The 26,512-nt window shown below is 42.5% G+C and overlaps 1 protein-coding gene across 1 annotated transcript in view; it reads left to right on the forward strand.

Annotated features, from left to right (window-relative positions):
• The first annotated feature begins 505 nt into the window (after positions 1-505).
• Positions 506-26,512, forward strand: part of LOC126355686 (cuticle protein 18.7-like) — a 54,550-nt gene continuing 28,543 nt past the window's right edge. The window contains exon 1 of the mRNA XM_050006051.1: positions 506-556. Coding sequence (XP_049862008.1) covers positions 506-556 — 51 coding nt within the window. The remainder of the gene's footprint in view (positions 557-26,512) is intronic.

Here is a 26,512-nt window from a genome sequence, read left to right on the forward strand (position 1 = left end):
ATTACAAAGGTATTATAAATACTGTTACGCTCTTTGAGTGACAACATAGCAATAACGAAGCCATGCTTCCCAAGACATGCTTCTGGCTTAACTCAAAATATCGGAAAAGGCTGAATCCTTACCTTTCTAGGGTCTCACATCCGTCGCTGTATTTGGAAAGTAACTGTGCGACGACGTGGTGTCTGGCTTGCTGATGTTCTGCCCAGTACAGTGCAGTATGCTGCTTCTTCCAGGGTCCCTACAACGGCCGAAGTAGCTGATTGGAGTGCTGTTACCTGGCAACAGCCCGTCAGTATGCAACAATAGCCATAGTCAACTACACTTTTAGTAAGTAACAGCCTCGTAGAAAATACTCCGATGTTATAACGAACTCATTCTCTCTGAAAATTAATTGGTGATATTTGACATACGTCGCAGCCCCTTTTCCCTACCTACGTCTAGTTGTTCCGGGACGGAAATACGATAGAATCATGTAAGAGTGCGCGTAACAGTATTGAACGTAGGTATGAGGGACGCGAGATGGCAACTCTCGCAATCTGCAAATAAGGAGAAAAAGGTAAGTTTTATTCACTCTCTCTTACGTGCAACGGACAACGGAGAATCAAGCCATATTTAAGATTAAATTTTCATTCACAGAATTTGCGCGAAGGAAACGGTCTCCGTTTGTCCCGGCGAGGAGTTTATTCAAGTAAGACAAAATCATTTAGGGCTTCACCGGCGTTAGAGGTTATTTCTTTTGGGATTGCTCCACTCGATGATTAGTGCGTAAATTTTCTCAATTCAAGAGGGAGAGAAATAAGCATCACTATAACATGTATTACTCATATACTGGAACAACAAGAAATGTACGAAAAGAGGCTAACAAATTAATGTTTCGAAAATAAATACTTCTCTACAGAGGACTGGACGGATTACATTGCACATGCAGTACCAAATTCGTTAAAATGGCGCCAGTAATGGCGGCAATAAGACCCGAGGAAATGACAACATGAGAGATCCTTGTCCCCTGTACATACATTACCAATATGACAATACACTACTGGTCATTAAATTGCTGCACCACGAAGATGGCGTGCTACAGACACGAAATTTAACGGACAGGAAGAAGATGTTGTGGTATGCAAATGATTAGCTTTTCAGAGCATTCACAACACGTTGGGGCCGGTGGCGACACCTACAACGTGATGACATGAGGAAAGTTTCCAACCGATTACTCATACACAAACAGCAGTTGACCGGCGTTGCCTGGTGAAACGTTGTTGTGATGCCTCGTGTAAGGAGGAGAAATGCGTACCATCACATTTCCGACTTTGATAAAGGTCGGATTATAGCCTATCGCGATTGCGTTTTATCGTATCGCGACATTCCTGCTCTCGTTGATCGAGATCCAATGACTGTTAGCAGAAAATGGAATCGGTGGGTTCAGGAGGGTAATACGGAACTCCGTGCTGGATCCCAACGGCCTCGTATCACTAGCAGTCGAGATAACAGGCATCTTATCGGCATGGCTGTAACGGATCGTGCAGATACGTCTCGATCCCTGAGTCAACAGATGGGGACGTTTGCAAGACAACAACCATCTGCACGAACAGTTCGACGACGTTTACAGCAGAATCGACTATCAGCTCTGAGACCATGGTTGCGGTTACCCCTGACGCTGCATCACAGACAGGAGCGCCTGCGATGGTGTACTCAACGACGAACATGGGTGCATGAATGGCAAAACATCAATTTTTGGATGAATCCAGGTTCTGTTTACAGCATCATGATGGTCGCATCCGTGTTTGGCGACATCGCGGTGAACGCACATTTGAAGCGTGTATTCCTCATCGCCATACTGGCGTATCACCCGGCGTGATGGTATGGGGTGCCATTAGTTACACGTCTCGGTCACCTCTTGTTCGCATTGACGGCTCTTCGAACAGTCGACGTTACCTTTCAGATGTGTTACGAGCCGTGGCTCTACACTTCACTCGATCCCTCCGAAACCCTACATTTCAGCAGGATAATGCACGACCGCATGTTGCGGGTCCTGCACGGGCCTTTCTGGATACAGAAAATGTTCGACTGCTGCCCTGGCCAGCACCTTCTCCAGATCTCTCACCAATTCAAAACGTGTGGTCAATGGTGGCCGAGCAACTGGCTCGTCACAATACACCAGTCACTAGTCTTGATGAACTGTGGTATCGTGTTGAAGCTGCATGGGCAGCTATACCTGTACAAGCCATCCAAGCTCTCTGTGACTCAATGCCCAGGCGTATCAAGGCCGTTATTACGACCTGAGATGGTTGTTCTGGGTACTGATTTCTCTGGATCTATGCACCCAAATTGCGTGAAAATGTAATCACATGTCAATTCTAGTATAATATATTTGTCCGATGAATACCCGTTTATCATCTTTATTTCTTGTTGGTGTAGCAATTTTAATGGCCTGTAGTGTAGAACCTAGTACGATGTCCTCGATGGCGAGTGTTCATCAGCGACAAGAGAATCGTCAGTAGTGCCCCATGGAAGTGTGATAGAACCGCTCCTATTCACCATACACATAAATACATTACGGATAGGGTGAGCAGCAATCTACGGCTGTTCGTTGAAGGCACTGTGCTGTACAGGGAGGAGTTGTTCAGTGACTTGAGGGGGATACAAGATAGCTAACAAAATACTTCTAGATGGTGTGATCAATGGCAGCTTGCTCAAAACGTAGAAAAACGTAAATTAATGAAGACGAATAGCGAAAAATACTGTAATGTTTGAATTCGGCATTATTAGCGAGCTATGTGACACTGTCACGTCAATTAAATATCTATATTTAACGTTACAAAATGATATGAAATTGAATTTACCCATAAGTACGGTAATGAGGAGGGCAAATGATCGGCTTAAACTTACTGGGAGACTTTTAGGAAAGTGTTCTTCATCCGTTAAGGAGACCGCGTATAGAAGACTAGTACAACCCATTCTTGAGCACTGGTCGAGTGATTGGGATCTGCATCATGTGAAGACACAAGATATCGAAGCAATTCAGAGGCGTTCTCAACACGCCATCGAAGCTCTGTCTGACTCAATGGCCTGGCGTATCAAGGCCGTTATTACGGCCAGAGGTGGTTGTTCAGGGTACTGATTTCTCAGGCTGTATGCACGCATATTGCGTGAAAATGTAATCACATGTCAGTTCTAGTATAATGTAATTGTCCAATGAATACCTGTTTATCGTCTGCATTTTTTCTTGGTGTAGCAATTTTAATGGCCTGTAGTGTAGCTCCAGGAATCTGGAGAATGTAGGACACACCGTTTATGAAAGATCGAGCTAAGCAGAAAGGGAGGGGGGGGGGGGGGGACAATGAGAATCGAGATAGCAGCGTCTTCTGACTCAGGTAAAGCACACACGTTAACAACTGTTACCACACGCGTTGTCGTTACGGTAAACGGAATGAATTATGAATAAGTAGCAAGAGGGAAAGCGATTAAGAGCTTCATGGACACTCAAACTACACATGTGGGGTAATACGTTGATACAAAGGTTAAAAATTAACTTAATAATTCAGTCGAAAATATTTGGAAGAGAAGTAAATTATATGTAACCGATAAATTAAAGGTTGGGGCTACTTGTGAACCTTGAGATTAACGCTAATTTGTACGATTAGCACTGAGGGTGCAGCATGGCCCAACGAACAAGTTCACGGCTTGTAACCGGCATTACTGGACTCCTCATCATAATATCATACTCAAAATTAACTTCACACGATTCATTGCAAAAAGGGGCAGCTAATGGTGCTGATACCATCAACATAAACAAATTCGTAACTGAAACAGCATCGCAAATGGTGTAACTTAGTGGTATTTTCAACACACGATACTCATCCAGAAAGGTGCCTGAAAATGTCCATTTCTTGTCTTCCTAAAGCCTGAGGTCGTTCTTCTTCCTGCGTGGCGCGGAGAGGCCGGTAGGAAGCAGTCATTGGCGGTGCACGAGACATGCGGACCAGAAGCCGAATTTTTGACTGAACTGCTGCCCCAACACAGCATATGATTCGCTGATTCTGTTTGAGCAAACAACCTAACGACAGTAAAGACTCAGCAAAAGGAAACAAAACCAGAAAAGGAAACAAAACCAGATTGGCAACGTTACATACAACAGTAGGACAAAATCCTCTCTAACTGGAGGAAGAACTTTAATGCTAACCTCCCTTTACCAACGCAGAGACAATGGCTGAAAAAAGGCACCCATTAGGGGATCCACCGCGTGTCCGTCATCAAACCAACAAAAATAAAGAATTAACCCAAATTCTTTCTTAATGTTAGAAGAAATTAACAGAGCTCTCAAACTATAGAAAAGTAATTTAACGTTACCATATTACACGGAAAAATAATAAAAATGTATGTAAGAAGGGATTACAACATCCTTATATTTTATTTAATAGTTTATTTCACTTCAGTATTTGTCACTTATGGTAGCTGTACAATACGTTGATTCATCTTTAGCCGTTTCACTCTTTATTGGAAGAATGAAATTTCAAGCATACTTGTCAACAGGGTGAAATATTAGAGTTTAACACCCCGTCGACGCCAGGGACGTTACACTGAGCACATGCTCTGGCTGGAGATAGATGTAGTTATTTACTGTTATTTAATAAAACGACTCTCGAAACTTTTTAGACGTATGGCATACACACATGTATTGAGTAAAAGTAGAGAAAATGAACGTTTAAAAAGAAAACTGACTAATGCACACATAACATTTAATAGTATGCGCCATTTTACACTAGGGTCTAAATACACTGAAGAGCCAAAGAAAATGCTACACGTGCGTTTTATCGTGTAGGCCTACCGCGATTGCACAGAAGTGCCACAACACGACGTGGGGTGGACTTGACTAATGTCTGAAATAGTATTGGACGGAATTGACATCGTGAAACCTACAGAGCTGTCCATAAATCGGTAAGAGTACGAGGGGGTGGAGATCTCTTCTAAACAGCACTTTGCAAAGCATCCCAGATATGCTCAATAACGTTCATGTCTGGGAAGTCTGGTGGCCAGCGGAAGTGTTTAAACTCAGAAGAGTGTTCCTAGACCCACTCTGTGAAATTCTGGGCGTGTGATGTGTCACATTGACCTGCTGCAATTGCCAAGTCCGTCGGACTACACAATGGGCATGAATGATGGTTGAAGGTAATCAGGCAGGATACTTATGTACGTAAGTCACCTGTCAGAGTCGTATCTCGACGTATCAGGGGTCCCATATCACCCAACAGCACACGCCCCACACTATTACAGAGCCTCCACCAGCTTGAACAGTTTCCTGTCGACTTGCAGGTTCCATAGATTCATGAGGTTGTCTGTATAGCGGCACACGTCCATCTCCGCGATGCAATTTGGAACAAGATTCGTCCGACCAGACAGCATGTTTCCACTCATCAACAGTCCATCTTGGTCTTGACCGGCCCAGGCAAGGTGTAAAGTTTCATGTCGAGCAGTCATTAAGAGTACACGAGTGGGGCTTGGAATCCTAAAGCCGTTATCGATGATATTTCGTTGAATGATGACTCAGCATTGAAATCTGCAGCAGTTTGCGGAAGGGTTGCACTTCTGTCACGTTGAAAGATTCTCTTCAATCGTCGTAGGTCCCGTTCTTGCAGGAACATTTTCCGGCTTCAGCGATGTGGGAGATTTCAAATTTACCGGATTTCTGATATTGACGGTACACTCGTGAAATGGTCGAACGGTAAAATCCCCATTTCATGGCTACCTCGGAGATGCTGCGTTCTATCGCTCGTGCGCCCACTATAATACCACGTTCAAACTCACTTAAAACCCGGTTACCTGCCATTTTAGGAGCAGTAACCGATGTAACAACTGCGCAAGATACTTGTTGTCTTATGTAGACTTTGTCGACCGCAGCGCCGTATTCTGCCAGTTTACGTATCTCCGTATTTTAATATGCATGCCCATACCAATTTCTTTGGTGCTTCATTGCAAGAGGAAAACGGGCAGAGACTGACATTTAGGATGAGTACTATAGCCTTATAAATTTGTTACTGTTTGCGGCACTGAATTGTCACTTCACGTGTTATGCAGGTAGCTCCGACGCACCACTCTTCGTCACAGGCGCCGATGCCGAACTTCACGTTACGTCGACGTGGGTCTCATATGGCACTCCGGGTGATCCCGAAACGCAGCACTCGCGTTCACAACAACGCTGGTGGCACTTCGTTATTAACATTCACATTTGTACGTTGATGGTATGAGGGACTGTAATTTCGTAAATTTTTTTTTTCATGTCTGCGGTATTTTCTAGTATTATCCATCATTATTTTAAAAGTTCACTTATTGGTTGTTTGATCTGGGTTGGTTCCCTAGTTCCGTTAGAGTCGTCACAATTAAAGATAATGTGGTCGGATTTTTCCTTAAGACAACATTGGCAGATATTATTGTCTTACTTGTTGAATCTGTAGAGGTGATCTGGATATAAGCAATGTCCCTTTACCTAATGTACCGTGCCCTCACTAAGGTTAAGAGGCTTAATTCTTAGGCCGATTTTATTGTTGCTCAGTCGCTCTGCCGTGTACCCACTTTGCAGTTCAGGATTTGTTATTCTTTGGTCTGCTCTGAGATTTGTTGTGTTTTTGTTAAATTCCCCTTACGTAAACAGAAGGAGGTTGCACTACATCTTACCGTAATGTCTACCGGGATATTCCGAGGATCACCAGTGGAGAATCGGTTGGCATTTTACCAAAAGCCACAGTGAGTCTGAGTAGCACACCCCTCTGTGCTCTTTTGAGTGATTTGCCTCCGCCTGTTTTACACGCACTGCAGTCTGGACGGCCAGACACTTGCTGTTTGGTTGACTGATTAGAGGGGACCAAACAGCGAGGTCATCGGTCCCATCAGATTATTGAAGAATGGGGAAGAAAGTTCGCCATACCCTTTCAAAGGAGCTATCCCGACATTTGCCTGAAGCGCTTTTGGGAAGTCACGGAAAACCCAAATCAGGATGGCCGGGCTCGGGTTCGAACCGTCGTCCTCGCTACTGCTATTCCAGTATGCTAATCACTGAACCACCTCCCGCGGGAGAACTTGCTGCATAGCCTATTATGGACGTGAAAATGGCATCGTGATTGGTCCTCAATGCGCGCAGCGGTAGCTTGTAGTTAGCTGTTGACGCGACGGCAGTTTTGTGCACAATGTTGTGTGGTTTTTTTGCTAATGTATCGTGTGACTGTCTGGTAACGGATACGATATTTAACTGCAGAATGAAAATTGACCTTTTAGGAGTATAAGCGTAGTTCTCTGTGGGGCTATGATTACTTTGTTCTCCACGGACCATCGCTGCATCGGGGAGAGGGCCCCAGTCACCACTTAATCCAGCTCAGAGTTCACAGACACTACTGCGAATGCATCGACGGCAGACGGACCATGGATGCAGAAAGCAGAGTAAACCTGAATAATTGCTGGGGATATGATCTGTGCTTCACACAAATGCGATTCCTATGACTTAATCGTATGGTGCGCAAATTCACTGTCCTCCTACACACATATGTAATCAACTGTATTTCCGGATACTGGACTTTGCAAAAGTCCATTCTGTATCACACAGACGCTTCCTAATTTCCGTCCATATGGTATACGTAGAGAGACTTGGGCTTGATAGGCTGAATGCATCATACTGTGCTGATAGGAGATGAGTAGCATTCCTCAAGGAAATGTAAAAAGGTTACATGTCACTGATTATACTGTACTGTAGCGTAAGCAATTAAGCGATTGTAACATATGTCACAGAAGCTGAGCTTACCTTTTCTATTATATTAATTGTTATATTATTTTAAATGCGAACTTGAGTGTAGAAGTTTTATTCAACACAAAAAATATGATTAGCTGTGCCAGCTACATGAAATGAGAAAACAAATATGTGTAAGCACTAATTTTTAACATCACATAGAATCGTAAAGGGAGTAAATGCTACAATAATTCAGTGACTGTGTGTGATACGACATCATAGTACAGTGTAGGAAATTAATGTACATATAGAGCTAAAGACTGTCACGAATATCTCTTGTTACTTGACATACTGGTGTGTTTTTTCCAAAGTTAATTTCGCTTGACTGTAAGACGAACATAGAAACACTGCACGCTCTGTTATCCACTCCGATACATTGAATAGTAGTAAGGCTTCAGGTACTTTACGAAGCTCCTTTCTGTAAATGCTGGGCCGAATCCCAGTCTCAGCGCCAGAAATCTCAATATACAAAGAGTAAAAATACGATAATACACAGAAGAAAGTTCATACGCTTCAAAGACAAATGGTGCACATAACTTCCCTCCCTCAGATTAACTGGCAGCTGTGGCGATGGGACGGACGTTTGTATATAAAAGGCAATGTCCAGACTGACTGACTCATTCACTCACGCATCATCGCAGCCCGAACCATTAAGCACAGAAACTTGAAATTTGCAGAAGACCTTCTGCTTATAAGGCTGGCCTCGTTTAAGAAGGGATTTTTCGATAGTTCACCCTTAAGTGCATGAAATAGGGGATGAACGCTTTTTTCCGAAAATGTTGCTATTAAGGCAATCTTGAAGTCAGATCTAAGAAACTTGCTATTTGCTTTCTCGGTCAGAAATAAATACCTGTTTCAGCATTTTTCGAAATTTAACCCCTAAGAGGTTGATGAAATAGTGGATGAAATGCTTTATAAAAGTATTTCGTTATAAAAGCATTTTTAAAGCTTAAAGTATGAAAATCTGAATTTGGCTTCTTGGTTAAAAATTAAAAAGTACGAGTTTCACTGTCTTCGGGATTTCAACACTTATGGGGGTGAATAGGGGATGAAAGTTTTTATGGAAGTATTTCATTATCTGAGTATATTTGAAGCTAAATCTAAGATCTTTGTATTTGGCTTCTCTATTAGAAATAGAAAATATACGCATTTCACAGTTTTTCGAAATTCAACTTTTAAAGATGTGAAATAGGCATTGAAATGATTTATAAATGTTTCATTGTAAAATCATTTTTAAAACTAAATCTTTGGAAGTTGTTATTGGCTTCTACGTTAGAAACTAAAAACATGTGTTTCATTGTTTTTGAAAAGTCAATCCCTAAGGGGGTGAAATGGGACCAGGCTGATTCACTGATTCATCATCGCCAAGACCAAACCGCTAAAGGCAGAAACTTGAAATTTGGAGAAGGTGTGTCTCTTATGCTTTAGGCATCGTTGAAAAAGGGTTATTCGAAAATCCGCTCATAAGGGGGTGAAATAGAAGATCAAAACTTTTCTGAAAAAATGTCTCAATCGATACAATTTTGGAGCTGGAACTACGAAAATTGGTATTTGTTTTTTCAGTAAGAAAACAAAAACAAAATGTGTGCGTGAGCATTTTTGGAAATCATGTACTGAGGGGGTAAAACAGTGGGTGCAAGTTTTACGGAAGATAAATCATTACTAAGAACTACTAAAACAGCTTTAAAAGTAAATCTATCAAAACTGGTATTTGATTCCTCGGTTAGGAGTTTAAAAAAATATTTGTTGGAATGCTTTTGGAATTTCAACCACCTAATGAAGTAAAATAGGCCATGTTTTATGAAATTATTTCATTGTGAAATCATTTTCAAATCTAAATATATGACAATTTGTGTTTGGCTCCTCTGCTGGAAATACGTGTTCCATTGTTTTTTGAAAATTCAATCCCTCAGAGCTTGAAACAGGAAATGGAAATAAAATAAAATACTACGTGACACTAAAAAATTGTTAAAACTACATCAGTTTAAAGTAGTATTTCACATCTCGATTGGATTTAAAGAAGTATCTGTTAGGAGATGAAATTTTCCAAGAAAATATCATCACAACTAAGCGAACGGCGTGATTGGCAAAAACCTTGGCCTCCAGTTGCTTGTAGGTCAGAAGTACATTAGGAAAGGATCATGGTTCTACGGCATAACTTAGCGTGAAATGCTAAGGAGGTGTTGCAGTTTGTGAACAACATAAAATTTCGATTAAAAAAGTAACTCTGCAGATCCTTCTAATCTGGTAATTAAAATAAATTTGGCACTCAATGAAAAGAGCACATCCCGTACGATAGGATAAATGGTAGGAGAAAGTTTTTCATGAAGTTGCGCACAGACGCAGACACACATACACACACACACACACACACACACACACACACACACACACACACATGTGCAGTGAACTGCTCGTCTCGTGCTATTGAGCTATCGACATTGATGAAGCTATGTCACAGCGTGAAGAATCAGTACGATATGGAAAAGCAATCGCGCATCTACATCTACATCTACAGCCATACTCCGCAAGCCACCTGACGCTGTGTGGCGGAGGGTATCCTGACTACCTCTATCGGTTCTCCCTTCTATTTCAGTCTCGTATTGTTCGCGGAAAGGATTGTCGGTATGGTTCTGTGTGGGCTCTAATCTCTCTGACTTTATCCTCATGGCCTCTTCGCGAGATATACGTAAAAGGGAGCAATATACTGCTTGAGTCTTTGGTGAAGGTATGTTCTCGAAACTTTAACAAAAGCCTGTACCGAGCTACTGAGCGTCTCTCCTGCACAGTCTTCCACTGGAGTTTATCTATCATCTCCGTAACGCTTTCGCGATTACTAAATTATCCTGTAATGAAGCGCGCTGCTCTCCGTTGGATCTTCTCTATTTCTTCTATCAACCCTATCTGGCACGGATCCCACACTGCTGAGCAGTATTCAAGCAGTGGGCGAACAAGCGTACTGTAACCTACTTCCTTTGTTTTCGGATAGCATTTCCTTAGGATTCTTCCAATGAATCTCAGTCTGGCATCTGCTTTACCGACGATCAGCTTTATATGATCATTCCATTTTAAATCACTCCTAATGCGTACTCCCAGATAATTTATGGAATTAACTGCTTCCAGTTGCTGACCTGATATTTTGTAGCTAAATGATAAGGGGTCTATCTTTCTATGTATTCGCTGCACATTACACTTGTCTACATTGAGATTCAGTTGCCATTCCCTGCATCATGCGTCAATTCGCTACAGATCCTCCTGCATTTTAGTATAATTTTCCATTGTTACAACCTCTCGATACACCACAGCGCCATCTGCAAAAAGCCTCAGTGAACTTCCGATGTCATCCACCAGGTCATTTATGTATATTGTGAATAGCAACGGTCCTATGACACTCCCCTGCGGCACACCTGAAATCACTCTTACTTCGGATGACTTCTCTCCATTGAGAATGACATGCTGCGTTCTGTTATCTAGGAACTCTTCAATCCAATCACACAATTGGTCTGATAGTCCATATCCTCTTACTTTGTTCATTAAACGACTGTGGGGAACTGTATCGAACGCCTTGCGGAAGTCAAGAAACACGGCATCTACCTGTGCACCCGTGTCTATGGCCCTCTGAGTCTCGTGGACGAATAGCGCGAGCTGGATTTCACACGACCGTCTTTTTCGAAACCCATGCTGATTCCTACAGAGTAGATTTCTAGTCTCCAGAAAAGTCATTATACTCGAACATAATACGTGTTCCAAAATTCTATTGATGAACTAGGACAAAATTACAGCCCCTTAGTATTAGCATCATTTTCGTTTCACCTTTTGTTAGACTACGCAATTTGTTTTTTGGAGTCACAAGTCATTCTACTATTCCTCCTATACTCCAAGACACAAGCCAATCGATTCATGAAGTTTTACAATCTATCAAACATGGCAACGGTTTTTGTCGATGGCCAGTTTCGGGGCTTAAGCCTCTTTGGAAATCCTCATCACCGACGAACAACACTAACAAGTGTAAAGAAGTCTCAAAGCACAGAATTCAAGACAAAAACTACATATGTTCGTTGATTTGATAATGAAGCTTCTAATGTAATCACTTGTATCGTACTCGTTACAATAAAGAAATTTGTTCAACAAACGCCACAACCACCAAGACAACAAATTATAATTCAATGCACAGGGTTCCGTATCCAATAAACTCTTGTAGAACACAATTAGGCAATTCTAATACTGAGATAAATCATACTTTCTTATGAAAAATAAATTCAACAAAAAATTTGTTGCATTTTATTCTTCATTGTACATTATTCGCGATTATTATGTTATAAGATTTTTCGGAAATGGAAAATGGCTTTATGAGCCCCTTCCCACCCGAATCAGTTCATGCATCCTGGACAAAGGGCTTTTAACGTGACCCTAACAAATGGGCTCATACTGCCAAGTTATTTGTATATTTGACTCGATTTTGTAATCCCTAAAATAACATCACATTCCATCACAACTGGTGAAGTTTCATTTCGTTTGACCCTCCCTTTCTAGAAACTTCACTGTCTTTTGTGGCACGCAGCGTATATAGATATTCTTTTGTCAAATATTTTGTGAGTAGCACTACATTTTGTTTCTAAAGTTTTGATATCAGCCAGTTGCTCGATATCTGCGGGATTCTTAGGTTTAGAATAGACATTAAATGCACAGTTTACATTTTTTTGTTCAGTTTACATTTCTGTTATAATCCTTCCACCGCATTGTACTACATTCACATCTGTGTAGTGAAGAATCACCGAACTTAGTAATAAAAGACAATTTAAATAAATATTGAAAAGTTTATACTTCATAAAATTGTAAGCTCATAAAATTATCATTTGTTTCACGATTGATATGCATGATTTGAAAGCTCTCGTTTCCCTTCTTTTCCCTTTCATACTTATATATTGTAGGAAATATCACTATTAAAAAAATTTTGTCCTTAGGATGCCAGAATGTTCGAATCGTGAAATGTAATCTTCTAAAAACTCCAGTTTCGTGTCTTCTAACCCTAATTTTTGTGTATCTATACATCTACACCTTTACTACAAAAAATTTACTTCAATATCTCTAATTAAAAATGTGGGTCTATGGAAAATATAACGGGCTTCAGTTCAAAATGGGGGGAAAGTGGGTGCCTAAAAATCCATTCATAACAATATTACTTAGCTTTAAACTAATTGATACACTGTAAGTATTCCTTGTAAATCAAAATAATTTCATGACCAAATGCATAAAAGTACTTGTTGCAGTTAGAATCTTTTGTTATTATTGAATATGCAATAGCTCGGTATTTTAACGTTTTGTTTAAGTCTCTAAAGAGACAAGGTGAACAATACCGCAAAATAAAGCCACACTAAATATTTGTAGAATCAGTCTGTTATGCCGTGGTCGGTTGATGAATTTTGTCTCAATTCCCAGCGTTTCTTCTCCGACTGCGGGAGACATCTTCAAGGGGGTCCGTAGGTCGATGGAAGGTCCTACACACCCACTGGCTCGCTATTGACTGAGGCTAAATTCGTGTCCGCGCTCTCCCGCGCCGCGGTGTGACGTCACGTGTTTTGAAAACGTCAGTGCAATTTTGTCGCTGTCCGTCGCCGTCGATCGCCGTTGCCATCACCCAGTAGTTGACGGGTGGTACACATCTTCTTTAACACCGGCATCCATATACCGTTTAATTTCACGTCCTCCTCGTTTCGGTTGAAATTATTTGGTGTTTAGCGATTTCGATTGCCTCCCTGTAGAGCCTTTCGTAGTATCCGCTTGTGGCCGGCCGCTAGTACTTGAGTCTCCTCGAAACGAATATTGTGGTTCTCTGGCTGGAAAGCATGCTCCGCAACAGTTGATCGTTTTGTTTCTCCTCTTCTAGAATTTCCCTTTTGCTCTTCCAAACGTTTAGAAACAGTTCTTTTAGTGGTACAAACATAAACATCACCACAGCTGCATGGGATCCTATACACACCAGCTTTTTCCAAAGGTTTGCGAGCGTCCTTGGCAGGCTTAAGGTATTCCTGTATCTTCCTGGTGGGATTGTAAATTACGGTAATATTCCGCTTCGTCAAGATCCTCCCTATTCTTTCCGTTACATTTTAACAAACGGCAGAAAAACGTTAGATTTTGCAGTAGCCTGTACGTCAGTATGATTTCTGCGTGGCTGCCTCAGTGCAGGTTTTATTTCGGCGGACGAATATCCGTTGTTCATTAGTGCATTGTGGAGATGATCCATCTCTGCGTCGAGCAACTCAGTTTCACAAATATTTCTAGCTCTGTCCGCTAACGTCTTGATAACACCCCGCTTCTTTTGTGGGTGGTGGTTCGAATCCCGGTGCAAATAACGGTCCGTGTGCGTGGGTTTGCGGTATTCTGTGTGGCCCGAACTACCATTTTCGTTTCTAAAAACAAGCACATCGAGGAAATGTAATTTGCCGTCTACCTCCTCCTCCATTGTAAACTGAATTCTCGAGTTTATACCGTTCAGATGTTCGTGGAACCGGATTAGTTCCTCCCTACCATGTCTCCACAGCACAAACGTCTCATCCACGTATCGGAATCATACATTTGGTTTTTTGCTGGTAGTACCTAAGGCCTAGTCTTCGAAATTCTCCATAAAGAATTTTGCAATTACGGGACTTAGGGGGCTTCCCATAGCCACGACGTTCCGTTTGCTCATAAAACTGTTCATTCCACTTGAAGTATGTGGTCGTCAAACAACACTTAAACAGTTCTGAAATATCGACAGGAAAAATTCGATCCATCTGTTCCAATACTTCATCAAGTGGAACCATGGTAAACAGCGATACGTGAGGTCACACCGCGGCGCGGAAGCGCGCGGACACGGAATTTAGCGGCAGTCAGTAGCGAGCCAGTGGGTGTGTTGGACCTTCCATCGACCTACGGACCCCCTTGAAGATGTCTCCCGCAGTCTGAGACGAAACGTTGGGAATTGAGACAAAATTCATCAACCGACCACGGCATAACAGCCCGGATAATTATAATGGACATGATATTTCCGGCCGTGAAAGTCTACATTTTAGTATTAGAATCAGTCTGTTTTCAATTCTGTAAAATTAGTGTTAGGAAATTTTCGACAAGAATTCTTCTATGAAATTGAGATCTGCTAAAATGACATTGAATGCATCATAAACACCAACAAATCTGCAGCGGGTGAATTCATTTACATATTAATCACATTATTAAAATCCACATAAAAATTTTCATAGCCCCAAAAAGAAAAAGATAAGTAAACTTTCTTATATTAAGATTGTACTACTTTTCTTCTCCAGGAAGGTAGCAGAAATTGCAAATATGGAGTTTATTTTTCGAATGTACTTGGTGGAGGAAAGAGTAATATAGCTTCAGTTTTTAACCTGAGAACGTATTTTATGACTGCGTAAATAAAGAGGAAAGTCAACAGTTGTTGTGCAATATTTATTCGATATTTTGTATTTAGAGAGTTTTTTATTTTATTTTAATGTTACGTACATGAGATAAATATCAAACAACAATATTAGTTTTCAGTTGGAGTCAAGAGACAGTTTTACTGGCAAGAAGGGAACAGGACATGAGTCAGAATTCTCATGTGCTCATACGTAGGTGAGCCAGCCGATTTTACCTCACCTTTACCGTGAATACTGAAACGTTTTTAAACGATTCTCACATATTCATTTTTAGTCACGCACTTTCGATTTATCGGATTATTTTAGGTGAAAATTGAAACTCTATGACTGCTTCTCGTGTACACCCTTTCCATCTTCTAGCGAAATGAGTGAGACTCACAGCGCTCTCCGACTCGTTACAAAGGATTTTTCTCTGGGTAGGGCAGTTTCACGTGATTCCTGGATTGAATTTACGAGGACCGTTGCTGTAGTTCCTGTTAATACCTCATGTAGATACGTATTTCTCTAACAGTTCATGGGTGAATTTAACTGAACGGAACCTTATTTCTTCAAAGTCTGCTCCGCTTCGTAAATAAAATGTATTATGAGGAACAGGAATTAATATACACATTTAAGATTGCTATTATTACTAAGTTCGGTGATTCTTCATTTCGCAGAAGTGAATCTAGTGCAATGCGGTGGAACGATTATAACAGGAATTTAAAGTGTGCATTTAATGTCTGTTCTAAACCTAAGAATTCCGCAGATATCGAGCAAGTTGCTGATTTCAGAACGTTAGAAATCAAATGAAGTGCTGTTCACAAAATATTTGAGAAAAGAATATCCATATACACTGCCTGCTACAAAAAACAGTGAAGTTTCTAGATAGAAAGTGTAAAACGAAATCAAACTTCACCAGTTGTGAGAGTATGTGGTGTTATTTTAGGGATTACAAAATCGCTTCAAATATAGAAATAACTTGTCAGTATAAGCCCATTTGTTAGTATGACGTTAAACCCCCTTTGTCCAGGATGCATGCACTGATTCGGGTGGGAAGGGCCTCATGAATCCAATGTATCCTCTCCTGTGACAAACTGGTCCACAAATGTTGTAACTATTCCTTGATACGCTGGATAATGGCGCTGATACGGAGTTGACCCTGCTGGTAGCACACGTGCTGTATCGGGGACAGATCTGGGGATCTTCCTGGCCATGTGAGTACCTCAACATAACGAAGACAGTTTATAGACACACGTGTCGTGTGTGGACGAGCAGCACGATATTGTCACATCAGGTAAGTCATGAGGACACAGGATGTCCATGACGTACCGTTGTGAGGTTGGAGCATCCTCAGTCATCAAATCATTTCCAGGCGTGACCTGAACTCAAACCCCATGGCTCCCACACCATCACGTAAGGAAAAACACTGCCGTGCCTCTCCGAAACATGAGAAGAATGTGACATCTCGTAAGACCTCAGCCGTATTCTCCAACGGTGGTCATCCATTGTTGTGCAGAACCACGAATTATGGCGGAAAATAATTCGACGCCAGTCATAGTTTGCTGTTACGGCACAAGATCAAACGCAGCCTTGTGTTGTGGTGTTAACGGCAGCCTTGCGGGGTGATACAAAATGTTGCAGGGAATCCATTACTTGTCCTGAGACAGCACGTGCAGGTATGAAAGGATTACAGTGCTCAACACGGTGATCCTGCCTTGTGGCTGTCAGACTTGGTCATCAGCACCTTGGCGACGTACACGCTTGCCCTCACGTTCCCATGCTGTCCAACGTAGTGCTACTCTCACATCCGAATGCTCCACAAATTTCGATATTGTACAATTCGACCAGTTCATCAAATGGAAACCCACTATGAGGCCAAATTCAAAGTCTGTCATGCCTGATAACACAGCCTCACACAAGTACGTGGCATCCCTGTATCCGTAAAGACAATATCTGATACTGCTCAAGTCCCTATCGTACCCTACAACTCCTAGTCGGGTAAATAGAGACAATACTCTCTCACTCTAGTGGCCGCTCTAGGCGTAGCAGAAATTGCAACTCTAGAATCATTTACATACACTACTGGCCATTAAAATTGCTACACTACGAAGATGACGTGCTACAGACGCGAAATTTAACCGACAGGAAGAAGATGCTGTGATATGCAAATGATTAGCTTTTACGATCATTCACACAAGGTTGGCGCCGGTGGCGACACCTACAACGTGCTGACATGAGGAAAGTTTCCAACCGATTTCTCATACACAAACAGCAGTTGCAGGCGTTGCCTGGTGAAACGTTCTTGTGATGCCTCGTGCAAGGAGGAGAAATACGTACCATCACGTTTCCGACTTCGTTAAAGGTCGGATTGTAGCCTATCGCGATTGCGGCTTACATTATCGCCACACTGCTGCTCGCGTTGGTCGAGATCCAATGACTATTACCAGAATATGGAATCGGTGGGTTGAGGAGGGTAATACGGAACGGCGTGCTGGATCCCAACGGTCTCGTATCACTAGCAGTCGAAATGACAGGCATCTTAACCGCATGGCTGTAACGAATCGTGCAGCCGCGTCTCAATCCCTGTGCCAACAGATGGGGCGTTTGTAAGACAACAACCATCTGCACGAACAGTTTGACGACGTTTGCAGCAGCATGGACTATCAGCTCGGTTATTCTTGACGCTGCATCACAGACCGAAACGCCTGCGATGGTGTACTCAACGACGAACCTGGGTGCACGAATGGCGAAATGTCATTTTTTCGGATGAATCCAGGTTCTTTTCACAGCATCATGATGGTCATATCCGTGTTTGGCGACATCGCGGTGAACGCACATTGGAAGCGTGTTTCCGTCATCGCCATTCTGACGTATGACCCGGCGTGATGGTATGGGATGCCATTAGTTACATGTCTCGGTCACCTCTTGGTCACATTGACGGCACTTTGAACAGTGGACGTTACATTTCAGATGTGTTGCCACGCGAGGGTCTACCCTTATTAGAACCCTGCGAAACCCTACATTTCAGCAGGATAATGCACGACTGCATGTTGCAGGTCCTGTACGGGCCTTTCTAGATACAGAAAATGTTCTACTGCTGCGCTGGCCAGCACATTCTCCAGATCTCTCACCATCTGAAAACGTCTGGTCGATGGTGGCCGAGCAAATGGCTCGTCACAGTACGCCAGTCACTACTCTTGATGAACTGTGGTATCGTGCTGAAGCTGCATGGGCAGCTGTACCTGTACTCGCCATCCAAGCTCTGACTCAATGCCCAGGCGTATCAAGGCCATTGTTACGGCCAGAGGTGATTTTTCTGGGTACTGATTTCTCAGGATGTATGCACCCAAACTGCGTGAAAATATAATCACATGTCAGTTGCAGTATAATATAGTGGTCCAGTGAATACCCGTTTATCATCTGCATTTCTTCTTGGTGTAGCAAATTTAATGGCCAATAGTTTACATACATACTGATGGTGCGTACGTGTTCAAAGTTACATTGACATGTCTGCCGGATGCTTTACGTTTTTTGTTAGTGTATTTAGCCAACAAGCGTGTATTTAGCATTCTATCTTTCTGGATCATTGCACGAGCTCGTAGGCTGAGGAGCGAGATCTACATGAGAACACTGACACTTCACAATCTGATTTACGAACTTGTACAGCACACATTTCGAGTAGTGAAATGCAGTATTCTTAGTGTTTATGAACCTGCGTAGTCCCCATAAATGAGTGCTTCTGTAGAATTGCTTCGTTGTTAGGGTCCCATAGCACAAACAGTAGCCGCCGCTCTCGGTAACGGTGCCGTATCGTTAATTACAGGGAGTCACGACAGCAGCCGAGTGAGACGCCGCGGGAGGTCTTCACTAGCTGACTGCCAGCTGACGTCCCGGACCATCAATCACGGCAGAAACGAGGTGCGGGCAGGGCACGGCGCGGCACGGCACGAGCTCACTCTCTGTCCTCCTGTCACCGCCCAGTACACCGCACCTCAGCCGGCACGGCTCTGCTTCCGCATCGCGACGGCCGTTCTGTTGGCGCGATGACGTCACATCAGGTGGTACTGATACCGGCACTGTATAGTATCATCGAGAAATGTACCGGCTGCACAATATGTTGTGTTGTTGTGGTCTTCAGTCCAGAGGCTGGTTTGATGCAGCTTTCCATGCTACTCTATCCTTTGCAAGCTTATCTTCAAGTACCTTCTGAATCTGCTTAGTGTATTCATCTCTTGGTCACCCTCTACGATTTTGAACACCCACGCTGCCCTCCAATTCCAGTTTGGTGATCCCTTAGTGCCTCAGAATATGCCCTACCGACCGATCCCTTCTTCTAGTCAAGTTGTGCCACAAACTCCTCTTCTCTCAGATTCTATTCAATACCGCCTCATTAGTTATGTGATCTACCCATCTAATCTTAAGCATTCTTCTGTAGCACCACATTTCGAAAGCTTCTACTCTCTTCCTGTCTAAACTACTTATCGTCCACGTTTCACTTCCATACATGGCTACACTCCATATAAATACTTTCAGAATTGACTTCCTGACACTTAAATCTCTACTCGATGTTAACAAATTTCTCTTCTTCAGAAACGTTTTCCTTGCCATTGCCAGTCAACATTTTATATCCTCCCTACTTCGACCATCATCAGTTATTTTGCTCCCCAAATAGCAAAACTCCTTTACTACTTTAAGTGTCTCATTTCCTAATCTAATACCCTCAACATCACCCGACTTAATCCGACTACAGTCCATTATCCTCGTTTAGCTTTTGTTGATGTTCATCTTATACCCTCCTTTCATGACACTGTCCATTCCGTTCAACTGCTCTTCCAATTCCTTTGCTGTCTCTGATAGAATTACAATGTCATCGGCGAACCTCAAAGTTTTTATTTCTTCTCCATGGATTTAAATACCTACTCCTAATTTTTCTTTTGTTTCCTTCACTGCTTGCTCAATATACAGATTGAATAACATCGATGATAGGCTACAACTCTGTCTCACTCCCTTCCCAACCACTGCTTCCCTTTCATTTCCATCGACTCTTATAACTGCCATCTGGTTTCTGTACAAATTTTAAATAGCCTTTCGCTCCCTGTAATTAACTCCTGCCACCTGCAGAATTTCAAAGAATGTATTCCAGTCAACATTGTCAAAAGCTTTATCTAAGTCTACAAATGCTAGAAACGTAGGTTTGCCTTTCCTTAATCTAGCTTCTGAGATAAGTCGTAGCGTCAGTATTGCCTCACGTGTTCCAACATTTCTACGGAATCCAAACTGATCTTCCCCGAGGTCGGCTTCTACTGGTTTTTCCATTCGTCTGTAAAGAATTCGCGTTAGTATTTTGCAGCTGTGGCTTATTAAACTGATTGTTCGGTAATTGTCACATCTGTCAACACCTCCTTTTTTTGGGACTGGAATTATTATATTCTTCTTGAAGTCTGAGGGTATTTCGCCTGTCTCATACATCTTGCTCACCAGATGGTAGAGTTTTGTCAGGACTGGCTCTCCCAAGGCCGTCAGTAGTTCCAGTGGAATGTTGTCTACTCCGGGGGGCCTTGTTTCGATTCAGGTCTTTCAGTGCTCTGTCAAACTCTTCACGCAGTATCGTATCTCCCATTTCATCTTCATCTACATCCTCTTCCATTTCCATACTATTGTCCTCAAGTACATCACCCTTGTATAGGCCCTCTATATACTCCTTCCACCTTTCTGCTTTCCCTTCTTTGCTTAGAACTGGGTTTCCATCTGAGCTCTTGATGTTCATACAAGTGGCTTTTTTCTTTCCAAACGTCTCTTTAATTTTCGTGAAGGCAGTTCGATCTTACCCCTAGTGATATACGCCACTACATCCTTACATTTGTCCTCCAGCCATCCCTGCTTAACCATTTTGCACTTCATGTCGACCTCACTTTTGAGACGTTTGTATTCCTTTTTGCCTGATTCATGTACTGCATTTTTATATTTTCTCCTTTCATCAATTAAATTCAATATCTCTTCTTGTGTGTGTACTGTAAGACCTTCGGTACACACACCATGAGATTATTTGACTTGTCGCTCTAGAGAAGTAGGCGAGTGTCAGTAATACGTCTCGTGGTCTTATCGTGGCGTGTTTATCTTCTGCCGTTAGGTCAGACGATAGAACTGCCACTTGCACGCTTAGAGTAGCAGATTGACGGTGAACAACATTAAACAGAACTTGATTAATTTTCACACACATTTATTAACTTGATTCTGGAGGCTATTTACAATTGACCATCTGAAGTTCCTTTGGTCTTGGTACGTTAATCTTATTCTCACATATTTCTGATACTTGACAAAGTGTCTATACATGTCTCTTCATGGCTATGTACAGGAATATGATAATCTTATGAGGCGCAGACTGAAACTTGACTACAGACAAATGCAGACTGATGCTGACTGACTAATCGGAGGTCTGTACACTCGTTATAATACCTCGCGCGTTCAGCTATCACTGCGAGAATGTGATCCGCGAGGAGAAAAGGTTCTACGTTAGCAGCAATCTCATTGGCTGCGTTACATATTAATACGCGGATCGGGGAAAGCAGAATTTGGTGCGTCTCTATGACAGCGCCATCTCGTTGTGCGGAGACAGACGAGCGCTGCGCCTGCACTGTTGTGCTTAGCGGAGCGCGCTCTAGTGGGAAAGTTGTGTACGCGATGACTACGCGGAACTATGTACACTACACTTCTGTTACCCTAGGATTTCTATTAGCCCTCGCCTTTTTACCTACGTGATTCTCTGCTGCCTTCACTATTTCATCTCTCAAAGCTACCCAGTCTTCTTCTACTGTATTTCTTTCCTCCATTCTTGTCAATCGTTCCCTAATGCTCTCCCTGAAACTCTGTACAACTTCTGGTCCTTTCAGTTTATCCAGGTCCCATAACCTCAAATTCACACCTTTTTGCGGTTTCTTCAATTTTAATCTAGAGTTCACAACCAATAGATTGTGGTCAGAGTCCACATCTGCCCCTGGAAATGTCTTACAATTTAAAACCTGGTTCCTGAATCTCTGTCTTACCATTATATAATCTATCTGAAACCTTCCAGTATCTCCATGGTTGTTCCATGTATACAACCTTAATTTATGATTCTTGAACCAAGTGTTAGCTATGATTAATTTATGCTCTGTACAAAATTCTACCAAGAGCCTTCCTCTTTCATTCCTTACTCCCGTTCCATATTCACCTACTACGTTGCCTTCTCTTCCTTTTCCTACTGTCGAGTTCCGGTCACCTATGACTAATGAACTTTCGTCTCCCTGCACTATCTTCATAATTTCTTTTATCTCATCATACACTTAATCAATCTCTTCGTCATCTGTGGAGCTCGTCGGCACATGAACTTGTACTACTGTGGTAGGCTTGGCTTCGTATCTATCTTGGCTACAATAATGCTTCCCGTATGCTGTTTGTCGTAGCTTACCCGCATTTCTATTTTCCTATTCATTATTAAACCTACTCCTGCATTACCCCTATTTGATATTGTATTGATAACCCTGTATTCACCTCACCAGAAGTCTTGTTCCTCCCGCCATGGAACTTCTCTGATTCCCACTATATCTAACTTTAACCTTTCCATTTCTCTTCTTAAATTTTCTAACCTACCTCCCGATCAAGGGATCTAACATTCCACACCCCGATCCGTAGAACGCCAGTGTTCTTTCTCCTGATAACGACGTCCTCCTGAGTAGTCCCCGCCCCGAGATCCGAATGGAGGACACCTTCGGAATATTTTACCCAAGAGGACGCCATCATCATTTAACCAGACAGTGAAGCTGCATGCCCTAGGCAAAAATTACGGCTGTAGTTTCGCCTTGCTTTCAGCCGTTCGCAGTACCAGCACAGCAAGGCGGTTTTGGTTAGTGTTTCAAGGCCAGGTTAGTCAAAAAAAAAAAAAAAATGGTTCAAATGGCTCGGAGCACTATGGGACTCTACTGCTGTGGTCATCAGTCCCCTAGAACTTAGAACTACTTAAACATAACTAACCCAAGGACATCACACACATCCATGCCTGAGGCATGCCCTTCGAACCTGCAACCGTAACGGTCGCGCTCTTCCAGACTGAAGCGCCTAGAGCCGTTCGGCAACACTGGCCGGCTTCAAAGAATGGAAAGGACTATTAATTGAATGTGGATGAAAGATATTTACTCATATTAGCTGAAAAGAACCGTAAAGTACACTGGTGTGCAGTACTTAAGGACAAAAGAAACTTTCACATGACGTGTTACTGACAAGTAACATAGCTCGATGAAACTTGCACCAAGCATAGAAGGAAAAGCTACAGAGTAGCACAAAAGGTAACTGACAGAAATACGTAACGAAGGAACAGAAATGATATTCTTATTCGAAGACATTAATTACGCAAGATGGAAGTCGCTCTGGCCTCTTGCTACACTTATGCGTCGTCAAACAACCCTGTCTTGCATTTCTAAAGTCTGAATTTGCCTATATTCAAATTAATGTTATTTCACTACTGTATTACATTGTCACACGAAGTAGGTGATCGAACGATATGTACCGACATGTATGTGATCGGGTGTAGGACGCATACATATGGTAATTCTGTTAATTTCAAACAGGAGACGAGTGGAAATTTTTGGGATGTGAAGAGGCCAACCGCTCACAATAGCAGGAGATGGGATGGGGGGACTTTTGGGCACTAGGAATTGTAGACAGAGTCCCAAACCCTAGATGGCGGTTTCCTCTTTTGATGTCGGGTTTCAGTGGCCAGATCAAAGAATGCTGACCACTTTTACAATGGCTAGAGACAGTTTTCTCGCGGAAGTCTTATGTTTTGGGCAGGAACGCGCCACTTCGGCGCCACGGATGTGCTATTGGCTGGGACGTTCTGGGGAAATTGTCGCCGAGTTCCACGTGATAGCTGACAGAACGGTGCCATATATCGCACCCCAATTATCATATTCCGTTGGTGCCCGTCGTCCGGAAGATTTACACACAAAGCCCTGGTTGAGGTTGTGATACGCTGCTCGAGACTGAAGGCAGCACACGCTTGCAGTCATTGTCAGGAATTGGAGGAAAGGAATGGTATTGGCGCCTGTGGTAACGGAGTACTGTATTGGGAGTCTAGAAAAATTTGTTGTAAGACCATAATTGCTGAAAGCTTTGTTTATCGGCGACGAATGGCCGAGGTTTTGCACAAGCAAAGCGGTCGCTCTCTAGGCTCGAGGCGGAAAAGATGTAGAGTGTTGGTTTGAGGCACAGGGGTCGCTCATGTACTTTGCCGCCCTTGCTGCAGAATAATTTCATGCACATTTTCACCCGGTCAGACACTTAGTTTCTTTTGCGCTAGTGCTTCGATAGGTCCTCAAGGCGGAGCCCTATCTCCATTCAGAGAAGCTGACCAAATGGAGCAGCCGTCATACTGTTGATAATATACACAACTACGGTCTGTAGGATTTCAGTGGATACTTCAGTGGCCCAAAATTCGAATGAGCTTGCTCAGCGATGGCATCCATAGTATCAATTTACCTCCTTACGTGATATTGTTGTACTGCATCCAGTTATCCACTTGTTTATCGATGTTATATCTTTAACCTGTTCTCTTTGCTCCCCCTTCTCATAGTAGAGAAACACACTACATTCCATGCATTATCGTACCTGGTTCTTGCCAACACCTCTATCAGGTCAGGATTGTTTACATGTTTGGTTTACGTTAATATGATTGATTGTCCCTTGGACAAATCCACGACCAATTTTTTTTCCATTTCAAGAAGATAATAGTAATTGTAAATTTTTATGATGGCATTTATGTCCTAGATCGTCACACTTATCAGGATCCTATCCCATCATCATTTTTGGAGGAAAACTTCCGTCAATTAATTTAATGAATAAAGGATACGAGAGATTATTCGCACCACGTAGGATTTATATCAGGGCTATTATAATATCGCGTTACACACCTTGTGCATATTCAGTATAAACCCATCTGGGAGTGATTTGCATAACACCGTGTTCTGCCCCTTAACTTGTGTATCAGTTAACCGTCACGCGGTAGCAAACACACCTCTAGTTTCCAATTACACTGAAGCCACCGCGATTACAAAAGGTGGGACTTGGTTTTTAATAGAGTGTGTGATTACCACGGACCTTAATGCATGCTCTACAATGTGCCCACATGCTGACCATACATCTATTACGGAGTTCTTTTGGCACGGCGTACCATTCCTCCTCCTGGGCTGTTGACAATTGCTGGATAGTCGTTGGTGCATGCGGACGTCTTGCAATATCTCTCCTCACCGCACCCCACACGCGTTCGACGGGATTTAATTCAGGGGAACGGCCATGCCAATCCATTAGCCGAACATTCTCTCATTTCAACAGCTCCTCTACCTGCTCTGTTCAATGCAAGGCGCACTCTCGTCAACAAAAATCAAGTCAGGGCCAAATTAGTCCCTGAAGAGATGGAGAAAGGAGGCGGAAGGAGTTCAGCGTCACAATGACGTTGAATGGTCGGTGTACCGAACTCAAAAGTTTGGACGTCAGCAGGCCCATGACACCTAACGCCTGTCCTTATCATAATACCTGGACCGTGAAAACGATCGTGTCCTTGCAGTCGTACCACTGCAGCAGTTTTTTTATATATATATGGTCCAAGTTTCATCGAGGTATTTCCCAGTTTAGTTAAGCGTCGCATTAAACATTGTCGTTGATTGTCTAAGCAACGAAAAGAAGAAACAACTAAGCTACAACGACTTCTAGTAAAAACTATCGAAAAGAACTTTTCCTATCTGATTATAATCTTCGTCGAATGAGGCGCACCTCGAACCATATACAGCATTGAAGAGTACAATAACAAAGAATTAAATGAGACCTACGCTTGTTAGCACGGTAATACTGATAGCTAGTAAGACATCAATCAGTATTATCAATATTTAATGACACTGAACAAATAACACATTGACTTTTTGTGAAAATTTAAGCGCCAAGAATGATTCATGTGACTGAAATCAAACAGGTATTGCTGATAAAGTACCTGAAAATCCAGATGTGGTTACTATTATAAAACTTCACAAGACCGCTGACTTTGACCTTAATCACTCCCCTTTGAGTCTAGGATTGATCGTACCATTGGTGAGGTGATCATCATATAGAGTGAGGCAGGTAAGAGAGTATCACCTACCTAGCTGTTCTGTTGATTTGCAAAAAACAATTTAACTTGTTTTGAAAGTTGTTTGGCTGTGGACCCGTCTGCTGCGGGAAGTACTGCCTCTGATCAGTAGAAGCTGCCGCTGAAAATACTAAAGAAAGATATTTCTCGAGGTCTGTCCTCGAGTAATTTACGATATCAACGTCTGTTGTG

Source organism: Schistocerca gregaria, chromosome 3 (assembly GCF_023897955.1).
Source record: "Schistocerca gregaria isolate iqSchGreg1 chromosome 3, iqSchGreg1.2, whole genome shotgun sequence".
NCBI classification, from domain to species: domain Eukaryota; kingdom Metazoa; phylum Arthropoda; class Insecta; order Orthoptera; family Acrididae; genus Schistocerca; species Schistocerca gregaria.